The sequence below is a fragment of the Rhagoletis pomonella genome, unplaced genomic scaffold (genome assembly GCF_013731165.1).
Source record: "Rhagoletis pomonella isolate Grant_MI unplaced genomic scaffold, Rhpom_1.0 Rhpom_scaffold_00008, whole genome shotgun sequence".
Lineage (NCBI taxonomy): Eukaryota > Metazoa > Arthropoda > Insecta > Diptera > Tephritidae > Rhagoletis > Rhagoletis pomonella.
In genome coordinates, this window is record NW_023458562.1 from 12991464 (window position 1) to 13009006 (window position 17543).

General features: G+C 32.6%; 1 protein-coding gene across 2 annotated transcripts in view; it reads right to left on the minus strand.

Moving 5' to 3' along the window:
- LOC118744214 (probable serine/threonine-protein kinase HSL1) overlaps nt 1-17543 on the minus strand; it is a 113581-nt gene that overhangs the window by 14626 nt on the left and 81412 nt on the right. Inside the window, exons 2-6 of one of the 2 annotated variants that reach the window (XM_036477071.1) lie at nt 11963-12053; nt 11376-11579; nt 4652-4889; nt 2400-2503; nt 669-821 (exon numbers count right to left, since the gene is read on the minus strand). In XM_036477071.1, coding sequence (XP_036332964.1) covers nt 669-821; nt 2400-2503; nt 4652-4889; nt 11376-11579; nt 11963-12053 — 790 coding nt within the window. The remainder of the gene's footprint in view (nt 1-668; nt 822-2399; nt 2504-4651; nt 4890-11375; nt 11580-11962; nt 12054-17543) is intronic. The other variant, XM_036477072.1, reaches the window with a different exon arrangement.

Consider the following 17543-nt stretch of genomic DNA (forward strand, 5'->3'; position numbering starts at 1 on the left):
CGAAAACTGCGATTAATCAGTAATTATTGAAGCTAATTCTCTCTAAATCTCTCATTGCAATAATAACTTAGCAGAAAATTTGATTATTATAAATTTTTGGATAATGGGCGTGGCGCTGCCCACTTGTGACCACAAATGTGCATCTCGGTAATCGATTCATCAAATTCAACCAAAATTGGTGCACCTTCTAATCTTGGTAGGGAAAAGCAACTTGTTGACAATTATTCAAATCGGACACCTCCTTCCGGTATAACGGTAAATTTAAAAAATACGAAAACTTCGATATTTCAAAAACTGAGGACACTAATTTACTCCAAGTTACTAATTACAACAGTATGTTAACAATAAATAAGACTGTTATAGAATTTAGGAATTGGGCATGGTACCGCCAACTTTAAGACTACAAAGGTCTATCTCGGTAGCCGCTTTATCGATTTCTACCAAACTTGGTTCAATGATTTCATTAAGTCAGCATATTATCGAAAACGTTTAAAATCGGGGAAAGCACCCCTCCTTATCAAGCAAAGGTAGTTGAGAAAAAGTTGAAACGACGATATTTTATACCTGCGCCGGGAAAAAATTTCGGTTTCGCCCGAACTTATACTTCTTTACTTATTTAAATATTATTTTGTTTTTTTAACAAAACTTTCATTTTATTTCTTACTTACCTCAAGTCTTTTACCAGCAATTTAGCTATAAAATCCAAGCACTCGGGCGACACATTACTAAAGGATTCATCTTCGAAATCGTATTTTGCAATCGTTACATTGGCCATAGTTTCAATATCGGTTTCACCCATGAACGGCGAAAGACCTGAGATGCTGTGGAATGATGAAGTGGAGGAAATAGTTATTAAGTTGATTAAAGAGCATAGCTACTAAAATTATAGTGATACAACTCGAAGTAGATGTGTTGCTATTAGGAACAATACTAACTAAAAACTGCATAAGATCTGCCAATGTTGAAATTAATTAAATTTCAATAAATCATTTTCTGCATAAAAGGAATTGTATTTTGTTTTCTTTCTACAATAATTTGCCCTTAAATTTGAATCCAAATTCAAATCAACTGCAAGAAACAATTTCTCCAGCCCAAAGGCAGACACTTGGATGATTAGAAAAGTATATTACATTATTACGTCCGCCAAGCCTCCTTCTATGTATGTATGTACATTAGAGTGGTCCAAAAAAATAAAGTCGGAGTTTTAATGCCGGCACACCCTAGGATTGATCCATATCGAAAAAAATATACCCCTATTTTTTTATTTTCAAATCAAGAAATATTTAGGGAGTGCTCAAAGCGTTCAAAGTTTTCCATGTATTTTATATGGAGAAAAAACAATTTTTCGTAGAAATGGTACAAAACTCTTGAAAATCAATATTTTTCGACCGGAAAACTATGGTTCTCTTCAGGAGACTAATATCCAATTGTTTATTTAACCATTTTTTATGATTAAAGATTTTTTATTGGTCCCCCCATTGCATTTTCTAAGGGCCTTGGAGGACGTATAAAATATAGTTACCATGAAAAAATTGTTAAAGAAACAATTGAGCATTATTACTGGGAATCTCCTGAAGATAAGTAAAGTTTTCCGATCGAAAAATATTGATTTTCAAGAATTCTACACTATTTCTACGAAAAGATGTTTTTTTCTCCATATAAAATACATGGAAAACTTTGATCGCTTTGAGCACTACCTAAATTATTTTTTATTTCAAAATAAAAAAATATGGGTATTTTTTTTCGGTATATAACAATCCTAGGGGGTGGCGGCATTAAAAATCTGACCTTATTTTTTTACATACATTTTTGGACCACTTTAATGTACATATATTCAGCCTACAATTCCATTAAGGAGCAGCCAATTTTCCTCTATAACTGAGGAACTTTTCAAATAACTATAATATGTAAATATTTACATTAGGATGCCTTACCAAAAAAAGTTGCAGCTTTTCCACCGGTATTATAAAATTTATTATAATTTAAGATTTCGTCCAAAATATTTCGGAATAATATTAAGATGTACGTGTGCTGGCCCGATTTGAAAATACACCTATTAAAATCTCATTATTTTGATTCAGTTCATAAAATGTTTAAAAATTGGAATGTAGGGCTTTTAAGCCTTCTATAATATGAGGTGATTTCTTGTAAAAAAATTAAAAAAAATGTAATTTAAGTAGGAATTCTCAAATCGATCCAGCCCAAGTAAATCGTAATATTTTTTTCCAAATATTTTGGCGCCAGCCTTAAAATATAATACATTTAATGATACCGAAAAGAAAACCGTACCGTTTGTATATTTTTTGTATCTACAGTGATGCACCCTAATATGCAAACACACATACTTGCATTAGTTTTCTAAGTCAATCTTATTGCTTGCAGTTTGTCGCTTCACTTACAGAACATAACAAATCACACCAACACTCCACATATCCGTCGCATACGAAATACAATCGAAATTCACAACCTCGGGTGCGACAAATTCGGGTGTACCAAATAGGATCTGCGGGGCAAGAGAGAAAAAATAAATAAATAAATTGCAATGTAAAAATAAGCAACACGATAAAATAATTACAAAATAACAAATTAGAAGAGTAAAACATAGACTAATTTGAAAGTAGAGAGTGAGCAAAGACAGGTAAAAGTAAAATAGCAAACATCAAATTCCGGTTGAGCTGTGCGGGGGAAAGAAAGTGAGTTAATTACTAGTGACAAGATGAAAACATTGAAGTGAAAGCTGCCAATGCATAAAAGAACGGGGAATCAGCTATTGTACCAGCTTTGAGGTGGTAAAATCTAATTAAAAGCGAATACTGTGCGCGTGTGGCACTATGCTGCGTATGAGCAACTAACGATGTGAAGAAAATAACCAGGTTGCTGTGGTGGTAGTAATTGGGGGGCAACAAGTGCGAAAATGTTAATGCAGTTAATGTAGATGCATAGAGCAGTGAGCAAATAAAAAAACTCGAAATGTGTGAAAACAACTTTTATCTAAAGAGTTTATATTAGATAAGCTTTCTGCTGTGGGGTTTAATCAAATTGGTAGACATTGATGTTTTGGTTGTTTAAGTAAGAATCTAATAGCGCGATTTCGTGAAGCGAGAATTTACGCTCTAATGAAGCTATTTTTTATGCTACTGTGTTTTAAAGCGCTTCGAGATTATTATACCTGAGCGCACTTGTGCACAAGGGTATATTAATTTTGTTCACATAACGGTTGTTTGTAACAGCCGAAACGAATCGAGATAGATATAGACAAATGTATACATAAATGCTCAGAATGAATAGAGAAATCGATTAAGCCATGTCTTTCTGTCCGTCCGTCTGTCCGTCCGTCTGTGTACACGATAACTCGAGCAAAAATTGAGATATCTCAACGAAATTTGGTATGCAGGTTTCCGTTAATCCAAGGTAGGTTGATATTGAAAATGGGCGAAATCAGACTGTAACCACGCCCACTTCCCATATAACGGTAATTTCCAGAAATACGAAAACTGCGATATTTTAGTAACTACTGAAGATAATTCACTCAAAATTGATATTTACAATAATTTTAAGACGAAAATTAAGAATATTTTGAATTTTTGGAAAATGGGCGTAGCCACGCCCACTTATGGTCACATGTGTATATCTTGGTAACCGCTGCACCAATTTCTTCCAAACTTGGCACAGTTGTTGGACTTCATACAGCATACTAAATTGCCGAAAATTTAAAAAATCGGACAATAACCACGCCCACATCCCATATAACGGTAATTTTCCGGAAATACGAAAACTGCGATATTTTAGTAACTACTGAAGATTATTCACTCAAAATTGATAATTACAACAATTTTTAGACGAAAAATAAGAATATTATACATTTTTGGAAAATGGGCGTAGCCCACTTATGGTTACATGTGTATATCTTGGTAACCGCTGCACCAATTTCTTCCAACCATGGCACAGTTGTTGGCCTTGGTACAGCATACTAAATGGCCGAAATTTTAAAAACTCGGACAATAACCATGCCCACATCCCATATAACGGTAATTTAGAGAAATACAAAATCTTCGATAAATCAGTAAATACTAAAGCTAATTTATTCAAAATTGATGCTTGCAACAATTCTTTACCAAGAAATACGTTTATGGTAAAATTTTGGAAAATGGGCGTGACACCGCCCACTTATGATCACATATATGTATATCGGTAACCGTTTTACCAATTTGTACCAAACTCGGTATTTTTATTGTGCTTGCCACATAAAAGCAAAACGTTGAAAATTATTGAAATCGGACTAAAATTACGGCCGCTTTTCATATAACGGTAAATTTCAGAAATGCTTGAAACTGCAATATTTCGAAATTTAAGGACGCTAATTTACTCAAAATTGATACACCCCGGTTTACCATCTAGCGGTAGCTTTCGGAAAGGTGAAAAAACATATATTTAATACTTGCGTTGGGTATTTAATGTTCGGATCCACCCGAACTTAGACTTTCTTACTTGTTTTTCTTTAAAATATGTTCACTATGTGTTTTGTTATATTTTCATTCATAATTTTCATGCCCCTATACATACATACGTATGTACATATTAATAAACATCTTTTCTAATACGTTAGCTGTAAATTATTTGCCACAAGAAATATTATTTCACTCTTGCTTACCTGCAATCGCTTATTGGGATCATATTTGCGTGCCAAACCGAAATCGATGATTTTAATACGATTTCCCTCTTGTGTTAGGCACAAAATATTCTCTGGCTTCAAGTCGAGATGTAAAATATTATTGCGATGTATAAATTCCATAGCTTCACAAACTTGACGTATGAATACCACACAAACACGTTCGGTCAGCACAAATTCATCATCGACCACGCGATCGAATAGTTCACCGCCTTCGACTCTGGTAGTGTGAAAAGGTGAGAGGTAAATGATAAACCAACCAATAAACTAAATAAATAAACATTTGAAAAGTTTCAAAAATACATTGAATTTTTAACAAAAACTAACGAAGATAAATAGATGGATATAATTAATGAGCCCGCATGGTATTAAAACGCCTAAATTGAATTTGACTTTATAAACAGGTGACAACACTATTCAAAAATCTTAATAAATATCCCAAATGCTTCATCTAAGTCAGCTTCTGAGTGAAGAGAAGAGAGTTTTTCATTTCAACAAATTTCAACAGAAAGAAGATCTAACTTCAAATTTTTTTTTTATTTGACATCTCGTTTTGAAATGTACATAGTTAGATATTACATTTCGAATACGTAGGTAGCATTAAGAAAAAAAATATTTTTAAACTAATGTTTTCTTATAACCCTTCCCTTTGACATTCGTATTTTAATTTAATTTTTTAAATAAACTTTAAAACAGGTGGCAACCCTCTTTAAAATATTTGTACATATTTTTCGTCTGATTTTGATACATATTTTAATTAAATAATGATTTAACACTAAGAAGCATCTTTCAATTATGGTGGATGCCCTGTTGCTCTTCGCGTGGCGAGACTAAATATTACACCGGATATTCGCAGTCCCATTAGCTTGGCGGTTGACGAGATAGAATCGATATTATTGCTGATAGCTTGTGGCCATATTTTTGATGTGATGGTCGATATATCGGTTTATATTGTAATCGATATTGTTAATCGTGTTGTTATCGATATAATCGGCTCGATACATTAATTGCGATGGACAATGATATATTGATCAAAATTAAAATCTATATTTGTTATCGGTAAATATATCGATTGATCAGCATATATTCATCTTTATCGGTAACATTCCAAAATTATTGGATATTTTTATCCATAACCTGTTTCCACTTTGAGCGCGACTGTTGATATCGGCTCAAGTACAATTGTGGTCTCTCAATTCTTCGGAAAGTGTGCTTTCAACTTCCAATTATGCTCTTGTCAGGGCACAAACTGCGAACTGCCTTCAGGTGCAAACTCATATGCACTATTAACCCACAAAACAGCAAAAGTTAATATTTGTTTGCGGACTTGCGATGCTTACAAAAGTTATTTAAACAATAAAATTTTGGTGATGAGCTTTAGCGCCTTAAAGCATGCTTATCTCTTAGTGAAGGCCACCGTCCTCACAGCAGTTACGCAGCAAGAACTCAACAACAGCTTGTAGCTGCAGCAGTCTATTGGGAAAACTTTCAATAAACTTGTTGCAGCTAAAATACATGTAAGAGTAAACAAAAACAGATGCATATGTAGCCAAAAGTATGTGTATGTATGTAAATGTATGACTGTAGGTCTGTAGCAGTTCGTATGCCAGGCCAAGAGCTCATTTATGTTGCGTTGCCAAGCAGCATTTTTGTGCAAAAAGCAATCTGCAGCTGGTAGTTGAAAAGTTATTCAACGCTTTATTTGTGCTGACGAAACTGTTTTACTCAGTACGCGATGAGTGCATACATTTAGGCGCTTCAAGCAGCATCAAACTATCTAAATTTGAATGCTATGCTTGCAAAGGTATGTTTTACTTGTTGCTTGCTTAACTAGCCCACAGCTGCGCTCCCAAGGTCTGTTTGGTTGGACTAAATATTTACTTCTTTTTCGAATGCCACGAATTAGTTTCTCCTGCTGCACCAGACATGCGAGTACATCTCCTTACCTTCCCTTTGTATTTTCTTTTCAACACTTTAATAAAATAAACAATTTATTTTACTTACAAAAATGTTGACACTCCAAAGCTTAAACTAAGGTGGGCGGAAATTTTAGCACCGAAATCTCAACGACCCCCTTACCTATATACCTTTTTGCGCTGGAACATGCCATTCAGTAGTATGCATGCATAAATATGTTTCATTGCAACTTTGTTTACGCATATTTTGACACAACTTACAACTTGCTGTCATTGTTGTTGCCATTCGTTGTCTCGAGCATGGTGAGTGTTTCGGAATTTTGTTATCAATTTAAGTTACCATAAATTATTAGTATGAACCACAAACGGCAAGCTAGCTTGACAGGTAGTTAGGCAGGCAAATTGCACGCAACTTCTGAGTAGCAGCAACAACAATAGTGGCGACAAAAGAGGCACTGCTTCTACATCTCAATCTGGTTTATCAACAGCAGCAAATATTAAACACTAACATCAAGTATGAAGTGTGAAATATGTTTTACGAAGTGTCTAGTCCATAAAACTGCATTGCAGTAAAGTAATTAGAACCCTTCGTCACATACAGGTTTATGTAGCCTGCTGCTAGGCACTTGGTAATTTTTGGTTAATAAATATGTTTTTAGACATACATATGAATGTACGCATAAATTGCTTGTGGATGCCACTCTTATGCAACTTTGGTACTTTGTAAAAATGGAAAAGGCTATTAAAAATTTGATGTGACACATTTAAAATTTTCATGACCCTATAAAACTTTAATGAAGCAACGGTCAGTTAAGCAGATTTACCGAGATGTTTAAAAATTCAAACACTGTAATGGATAGGTTGAGATTGCTTCTTTTGAAGGTGGGTGTAATATTTTAGAACTCAACTACAAACAATAGCTACTTGCAGCTTTGGTCTTGCAAATATTGAGTTATTTTTGACATGGTTATTTTTTGCAGCAAATTAAAGATTTTTTGGATGCCATCTACGGACACATAAGAGAGGTAAAAGCTGTCGTCTTAGGCAGAAACGGCAATATCGTAGCTGGAACATCGTGCACTTCCATACTCTGCAATAGATGCTAGCCGCAGCTCAACAAAATGTCAGGCCCAATGTATTCTTAAGCAACATAATAAGTTCACCGCAGTTCCAATGTAGCTACATATTTCCAGTCGTAGAAGGAAAATGAAGATTTTACGACAGCCGAAAAAGCGGCCTTGATCGGGACCGAGAGGCGGGAAAAAGTGGCCGTAAAAACCGTCAGTAGTGATACTTCTCCCTAGCGAACCCCACTATTCAAGGGTTAGATGTAGCTTATATCTTACTTTGGTTACTATTTAATAAGTACAAATACAACAAATAAAACTGATGGTAAAATTATTCACGCTACTAGCTTTGATGGTATTAACGAATTTATTATTATCACTTCCTCTTTTAGGGTTATGGTTTCTTTTTGGGCACCCAAGCAGCCTTTCTTACACTGAATTTGCACATATTAGATATCAAAGCTGGTATAGGATTCCTTCGTTGCCCTAAATGCTTTTGGAGCTAAGCATACAGTACTAATGAACAGGCAAACTGGCTTGCAAAACACGGAGCTACCATAGTATTCCATAGTCCGGAACCCTCCTGTGGCCTAACCAAAGCTTTTCTACCTCAGGTAATTTTCTTAAGATATTTTCATTTTAAGTTTGCGTTATGAATGAAAAAAATCAAGATTTAACAAGGAAAATGTTGCTCAAACGCCATGGGCGAGGATATGAGTAACAATCTTTCCTGCTCACATTTCATCAAAAAATCATTACGCACTTTACTTCACAACATTCTTATTTAATCCGTCCGTTTATATGTATATTTATGTTTATATTAATATTCATATTCATATTCATATTCATATTCATATTCATATTAACATTCATATTCATGTTCATATTCATATTCATATTCATATTCATATTCATATTAATATTCATATTCATATTCATATTCATATTCATATTCATATTCATATTAATATTCGTATTCATATTCATATTCATATTCATATTCATATTCATATTAATATTCATATTCATATTCACATTCATATTCTTATTCATATTCATATTCATTTTGATATTCATATTCATATTTATATTCATATTCATATTCATATTCATATTCATATTCATATTCATATTCATATTCATATTCATATCCATATTCATATTCATATTCATAATTATATACATACATACATAGTTTGCATGAACTGAATTTAAAAAATATTACAAAAAAACAATTTAGTTGCAAAACCTACAAAAATCGAACAAAAAGTGAAGTCTACATATATGTATGTACATGTATGTTCGTATATGAAGCAAATAACTGAATGTGCGAAAATTAAAACGAGGATGAGCAGAACCGCGATATTCGAGTTTTCTTTGCACTCACGTGCTAGCTGCCCATTTATGTATGTACATACATACGTTCAGGTGTCTAAGGAGTCATTCAGAAAACTTTTCTAAACAGCACACCTGTGAATTGAATGTCTTCAAAAACTTATTCAACTGCAACCACAGCACAATCAGAAAAGACTTGAAACATGAGTTTAAAAAGCAAGAGTTTTACAATAAAAAAATATGCGCTAAACTTTTCAAGTGTTCTATGTACATATGTATGCCTCTATTTACATAAATAGTACAAGCATATTTACATAATACGAAAATTGAGCAGGTGCTGAAAGCAAATATAGAAGAAAGAGTTCAAGAAGACTTCTGTGTGAGAATGCATTGCGGAAATGACAATAAAAATATGCTTATGTGATAGAATATAGAAATTGAATAACGAGAGAAAAAGTTTGCTTAAAGGATAAAGTGGAAAAACTTTGCAGAAAAGAAAAAAATTGAATGAAAATAGAAAACAAAAAATCACCGAAAATGTAATAGAAAAGTGAATTTCGCTATGAATTTCTACAATTCAAGAGGGTTAAAAAATAGTACGGCAAACTTTGCTTGTAATTGTCAGCAGTAGCTAAAAGTGAAGAAAAATAGACACGGTGGAAAAGAATAAGAAAAAAACGAGTGCTTCGATATTATGTCTGCATGACACGCGAATATAAAATGAACTTTTTAGAACTCATCAGAGGGATGAAATTTCACAGCATCCAGATTAGTATCCTGCACTGGTATACAGACGACTTGAGCACTGCCGAAGGCATATGAGCAGGCGTCCATGACTAGAGATATACTGTTATCGATACCCACGCATATTTTAGGATCTGTACCAATAAGAGGATTTTCATCCTCAGTGATAGCAGAATTCAGAGCTCTCTTAAAATTGTTTTTTCTTTTTTATAAATTTAATTTTGAGACTTTTCGAAGCTAGCAACCCCATTTTAAAATATGCACACATTAAAGGTTTTCAAAAACAGCTTTTGTTTGATACCTACTTTTGAAATTTTAACTGGAATATGTAGAAAATTCCTTTTAAAGAATTCTATTTGCAGGGCAATTCTGGCTAAGATAATTAAAAGTCGTTTGTAAGACAATTGCAATAAAGTTGACAAGATGGTTTGAAAGACTTTGTTTATTCTGGCATGAAAGTATTACGAAAAAAGCTCCATTGCCATCTCTCTCGGTGAAAAGCTCTCTCGACAGACAGCACTTGTAAGCCATTTTGCTCGCGTTGTTCCAACAGTCGTAATGGTCGAGTGAGCAAAGTACTGGTGGGCGATTCGGAAGTGTCGAGGTCGAGTAGTCGGACAGTGGATTTATTTTATTTTATTTTAATGAATTTTCCCCTTTTTAAATAAATTTTGTTTATTTTTTTTAGTTTTTAAATGGTATTATTTTAATAAAAAAAGGTTTTTTTTTTTAATTTGACTTAATTTTCGGGAACATATATTTTTTTAATTATTATTATATTTTTTTAATTTAATTGTCTTCAAATTTTTATTGTTTTAAAAATAAGTTTTTCTTTAAATTTCATTTTAGTTTTAGGAACTTATTTAATTGTATTTTTTTTATTTTTGATTTTATTGTTTTAAACAGGAAAATCATTTTTTTTTTTAATTAATTTAACTTATAAAAACATATTTTTTCCTTATTTAATCACTTTTTTTTAATTTCCTTTTTTTGTTTAATAAAAATTTTAGGAACTGATTTTAATTTATTTTTAATAGTATAATTTTTCTCCTTTTTGAATTTAATTTTCCGAATATATTATTTTTAAAAGAAAAATATTTTTTTTTTCATTTCATTTAATTTTTAGAAATTTATTTTATTTTTCTCTGGTTTTGTTAAATTACTTTATTTTTTAATTTAGCTTTCTTAAATTTTTTAGATCCTATGGCTTAAAAAGAAAATATAATTTTTATTCATTTATTTTATAGGATTTTATTTTCTGAATTAAAAAAAGTTTTAATTGAGTTCACATGTTTTTAAAAGTGTTTTCATCTGGTACCTAAATGTGGACTTAAATTAACTTTTTTTGACAAGAAGACGTTTTTCAAATGAGACCACTAAAAACGGACAGGGCTTCATTGTATCGGTGTTGTTTTTTTGTTATTAATGAAAAAAATAATCCAAGCAACTATTGCCTTTTCACTAAAAATTGTATAAACAGGTTGAGAATTGCATGCCTGTGCTATGCGGCAAACGAAATCTTTCGCTGCTTATTGGTTAACTTAAGAACAGCGGAGAGCAACGGTGAGAGGGCGCGATAAGATTTTTTTCATTATGGAATTATTGTATTCCATAATGAAAAAAAATCTTAAAATTTCTACTTACAATTCCAGCACGACGCACATCATTTTCTGATACTCATACGCCGCATACAATTGTATGATGAGGTGATGTTGTAGGGAATTCATAATTTCCACTTCTCGCTCAACATTGCGACGATCTTCACGCTTGGGGATGGGCACGAATTTAGCGGCCAACTTCAGGCCAGATGTCTTCTCCTGGCATTTGTAGACGGTGCCGAATTTGCCTCTAAGGGTAATGATTATGCAATGTGTATATAAAATTAAATTAGTTATGGTCGAAGAAAGCGGGCAATTGAAAGAGCTACGCTCCAAGCATAATAAATATCTAAAATAGCAAACTCATAACCTTCATGTGCAGTTTAATGCTTAAAAATAATTGTAAAATTTTAATATTTTTCTTAATACACACTAAAAACGATTTCTTAACTGTCTCAGTAGCATCATTTTGGCCACTGAACTACTCCTTAACGTGCAATAACTTTTGAAAAGCATTTAAACCGTGTTTATTTGGCACGTAATAAAGTTTAAGCTCTCGTTAATTTGTGCAATGAAAATTTGTAATTTTTATTTTTAACTAGCGTATTTTGTAATTGTTTGCACTCGACTCACCTGCCCACTTCACCGAGCACTTCATATAATTCATTCGCATCGACGCCACGTTTGATGGTCACGTCACGATAGGGAAATGCTGGTTCAAGTTCTGCAAAAAGAAAATAGAAAAAGTTGATATGAAATATTTTAGTGAAGTACGTACTTGCAAAAGTTGATGAAAGAGTAATAGTAGTGGTACTTTAATGTTCAATGGAATAGGAAGAAGAAGATGACGTGACTAGAGTCTGCTATTCGAAGTAGCTATTCGTTTTGTAAATACATATGGGTGTTTCCAGCGGAAGGTCCACCACGACAAAAAAAAATAAAAGTTGTATATCTAACGTATTTACGGGCCGATTTGTCTGCTTTTTAAAATATATACTGGCTATGTAAGTAGAATCATGTTTGCATAAAATGGTCTTCCTAGGTGGTGCCAAGGTCGAGATATTTCGAAAAACCGTATTTATGGTCCGATTTGGTTCGAATTTGGCGTATGTGGTTGAAACATAATAAATCATAAATTTCTAATAAATTGACCCTGAATTGGCGCTGAAATCAAAATATAAAGTATATTCTACATAAAATACATGTTTTTTTGCGTTGAAAAGTCATTTAAAAGCAATATTAACGAAAATATAACGATGGAAATTTATGTCACGTGACGCCACGTCACGTCACGTTTCACACTTGTTGTAAAAGAGAATTGAAACAATTTGCATTAATTCAAAAAACTCTAAAAACAACTAGAATTGCTCCAAATCATATCAAAATAAGTTTGATCAAAATAGCCATCCACAATTCGCAGAGTTTTGCGATTTTGTAAGAAAAGAAAAAATCAACTTCCATTTTTTGTCACGTAACGACACTCTCTTTAAATGCTTATATTTCAGGACCAAGCAGTTCGATTGATTTAATTTTTCGGTTAAATATAGAGGTAATTATGTGCTGTACAATGGCCCAAAAAAGTTAAAGAAAACAAATGGTATTCGTTATTTGTATCACATTGAAATCGTACGACTGTCACGTGCGCTACCATGGGAATGTCCATATGTGTGTAGGTACTCTTTAAAGCTCAAACTTCAAATTTGTGAAACGTTTAAATTAAAAGATTGCTTGGGCGCGAAATGCTTTCATTTAATTTTAAAATATTAAAAATAGTTTTGAAAACTTATTCATACGCAAAAACCAGAAAAAGCTTGTTCTGAGAAAGCTTTCGATTGAAGTATGAAACTTTAATTTTTACCATTTACTTATTTATGGAAAAGTAACTTCGAAAATAAGGCTCAAGTGCTTTCTTCAAGATATTTATTTTTGGATATTACTGCCATTATAAATTGTATGGATACCGATAAGCGTACTAAACACCACGAAAAAATATTAATTTTTACCTTAAAGGAACTTTTTTTAAGCAAAAGAAACTTTAATAGCTTAAGAAAGGTGAAAAAGTAAAAAAAATCTGTAGAAAAGCTTTCGATTTATCTGAGCTTTTAAAACGCGTTTACTTAAGGCTCAGTTAGTCTAGACTTAATTTACGAAAGTCAACCTAAAATATTGGCCAGGAATTTTTCGATGTGGCTTATAAGCGACAAATTGAAGTTGACGATTTCTTACGTAAATTAAGTTAAGCCTAGAGTAACTGAGCCTTAAACATGTTACGCTAAAGCTCACAAAGTTTAAAATATCTGTAAAATAATAATAAGCAACTTTTATTTTAATTTAAATGTGTTTTAAACGGTTTTGAAATCTGAAGAGCTTTTAAAATTATATGCTCGTTTGGGTAAATTCGTAAACGAATAAGTTTTAAACTGAAAATTAAAATTTCGAACCTGCAACTTCCGCCGCATAACTGCACAAATAAATGATTCCTTAAAAACATGTTTATATTCGAAAATTGTATTGATCTTGAACATTTAACATCTGGTAGAAGTTAGTTGCTATTTCCTCATCAGACGTCAGCGACGACCAAAGAGAGCTTTTAATCACTGCATGTGCATATATAATTTAAACATGGCTTTAAAAAGCTTCCACCGCTGGACAAGTTTTCATCGTCATGGATTTAAGGCTTTGGGACAACATTGGTTATTGAAATTTTGACAGTTTAGTAAAAGTGTTTCGAGGTTTGCCAGTTTAAGGGAATACCTCTAAAATTTTTTTTATATCATTTGGAAATAGTTTAATAATCCCTTATCGTATTTATCATGATAAAAACATAGCCAGGTATAACCGTTCTCTCAATTTGTAGGCCATGATTTTTTTTTGAAGTTTGCCAACATTTTAAAATCATATAAAAGTGAAAATAAAAAATTGAAATTGTTCGAAATTTTTGTTGCTTGAGATTGAAAATGAAATTGTGTGTGTGAGTTTGTGAGTAAATTTAAAAATTAAATTGTTTGGAAACGTCAAGAATTTTAAAAGTGCCTCTCGGCGGTTCTAACTTACTATATTTTTATCATGGTATTTATAGCTTCTTTCTTTTAATATAAAACGAGTTTTTTGTTTTTAATTTAATATAAAAACTCACGGAAGACAAAAAGCCCTTTTCACTTAAATTTTTGGTGAAACCGGCAGTTAACATTTTACATCAATAAAAAGGTTGCTGCGTTTAAATTTAATGCGTTAATATATTTTTTTTTAGTCCTTCCAAATTTTAGCATTAAAAAAAAAGAATATACGCTGAAGACACTATTTTGTATGCTTAGTATGTTTTTTTAGAATATAGCAGCAAGCTTACATAATTATTTTACATGCATTAATACGTTACACGAAATTTACCAAGCGCGAAATTTACTAACGCTAATGCCATTTTTGGCCTTTTAGTCTTTTAGTTAGCAATTGATCGATAAATATAGTAGTTTCGACGCAATATCTATTTTCCTATAAATTTAGCCAATTAATTGCTGGCATTGACATGACGATGATACATCACATACAATCACAAACACACACACACACTTACAGAAATATCTTACACAAAACATCAGCACTCTCCCATACAAAAGTACGTACAAGACTTTGCCCTGTAATGACGGCATCATTTGTGGTTTGAGATAGCGAAATTCATTTGTGGTCGCTGTTGCTACACCACCGTCTAACTGACACAACGGTTATATGTACATACATATGTAACAAATGGTTTGTGGCGATATTTTGCTAAAGCAATTACAAGCAAATTAGCAAACATTTGTACGGAATTTCATTCACAGCGCTCGACAAAGTAGTGACGGAAATTTATTATTGGACATTTAATTGGCGGTCGAATTGTTTGAAGAGCAAGAAGAAGAAGGAGGTGACAAGAGTAGTAGTGAGTAAGAGAGTGGTCATTGAGTGTTTGATGAAGATTAAAATAGCAAGATTAGTTATTACCAGAAAACAAATTTTTTGGAAGAATATAAAAACGAATTCATTTTTGCACGATTTTTATTCATTAAAGCATTCAGAAATATGTTTCTTATTATATTAACGGATTCGGTTCTCATGTGAATCAAAAAAGCCAGCCTGCTCTAAAATTATCTAAGTGGTAAGCAGGAACGCCTAAAAACAGGCAATACCAAGTTACTTGTATATCACACAGCCAGAATTGACTGATTCCTATTGCATAACTTAATTTTCATATTGCATACTCTTAGGCATCAACGTTTTCGGTTTAGAAAATTTTTGAAATAAAAATTTAGCGTAGCGAATCCCCAGTTGGTATCTGTTAAAATGTGTCCTTTTTAATAAATAAGCTTATGTTATTTATTTAAAGCGAGTTTTGCATGGAATAAAATTGTTTGGAGTTTTTTGCATATTTTTAGGCTGTGAAACCATAAAAATCAGGTAGTGGCTCTTGCAGACGGAGAAGCTAATTTAGTTGGTGTTTCATAAATTCTAAAACCTCACGAAGTAATCAGTTAGTATTGAATATAAATAAAAGTACTTGTGATTTTAATTGGCATATTATTGAAACATTTTAAATACATTCCAGAATTGTTGGCTTTTTCAACAGTTTTTTTTTTCAGCAAGACGTTGTTGTAGAACACAAAATATGTACATACATACATACTTTCATACATAAGTACTTACCTACTCATAAAATTTTCAAGTGTAAAAATTCGATTGTTTGAGAATACTTATTCAATTATCATAATATGTATGTCTTATGTACTTTAACACACAAATTGGTTTCATTGTTCGTACTGGAAAATATTCTAAAGGCTTAATTTACTTAAGTGCTGCAACTTTTATATGAACAAACCACACTAGTGATATCTGTTCGAGCAGATGTTTTTGAGCATTAAAATACAGCCGCAATACTTACACACTTACATATGGGTGTTTCCATGAAAATGTCAACCAGGACTGAAAAAATAAAAACAACTGAAAGGGGTTTTAAGACGAATTAATAAGAGTAAAATACTCGAATTTTTATATTATAGAAGTATTTCAGCTTATTGCAATTTTAAAACTCAAAAATTGAAGAGTAAAACTGAGTGTCTCTTCGACTCAGTTTTCTCTACTGAAATTAACTATTTTCTCTTTCCTATTAACTAAACTAAGAGATTTTAAACATTACAATCACGATTGAGAGAAATAGAGATTGCGCCAATCGCGGTACCGCTCTTTGTGATTTTGACAGAATGAGCTGTGTGCGTGACGTCATCTTGGTGCAATTGTTGAATGTGAGCATACGAAAAAACCAAAGTGCAATTTTAATATTTGTGCGTTAATATTTCTGCGTGGTTTTAAACAATTATTGAGACATTAAAGAGCAAAATGAAGCGTGTAGTGGCAAAGTGTAATAGTGAAAACAAAAGGAAAGCGTGCTATATAAGTTTTATTTTCGTTTCCTACGAACGCAAACCTGGCGAAAAAGTGGAAGCAGTTCTGCCGGCGAGCACATGCATTAAACACCAAATCGAGCTTTGTGCTATGTGTGTGAGCTATGAGCTTCTACATGGAACTATTTTGGCCTTTCCTTGGTGAATTGTAGTAGGTATATTTCCATGGTGAATGTAGACAGTTTCTGGTTTAGTTTGCTGGCAATGGCATCCATACAAAAGCAGTTTATACAGTAAATAGATACATGAACTTCACTACCTACTTATTTTTGTTAGTACCTGTTTCTTTTAGTGCTGGTATGAGGTAATGCACCAGTGGATAAAGTCGCCAGGCGCTAATTCAAGCGGCATCCTACCGCGCTGTTACGTACCTAATACAAAACAGTGCTCAAATTATTATACATTTAAAAGTTAAGCTTAAATTATGTTTTACTGACATAGAATATTTGCTTCCAAAAAAGCTCATGCATCCTCTCGGAAATGGTACAAAAGTCATCAAATAAAAGCTGTGGAGTCAACAGCTGTGCAGTTTATGGTGGCTGGCTACCGTCCACAAATATAAATATGCACTCTGCATGGCTTTTTAAAATGGCATGTCCAAAAATTCACTTTGCTGCACACCTTCCTTTTGGTCTACATGAAATTGCAAATATTGTTAATACATCCATTTTTTCATGTGCTAAAAATTGTACTTATCTAAAGGGCTACATGTTCAAAATTATTGCTACGTGTTCCTAATTAATCAATCTTTGTATATTTATTGATTCCTGCAAAATTGGGAC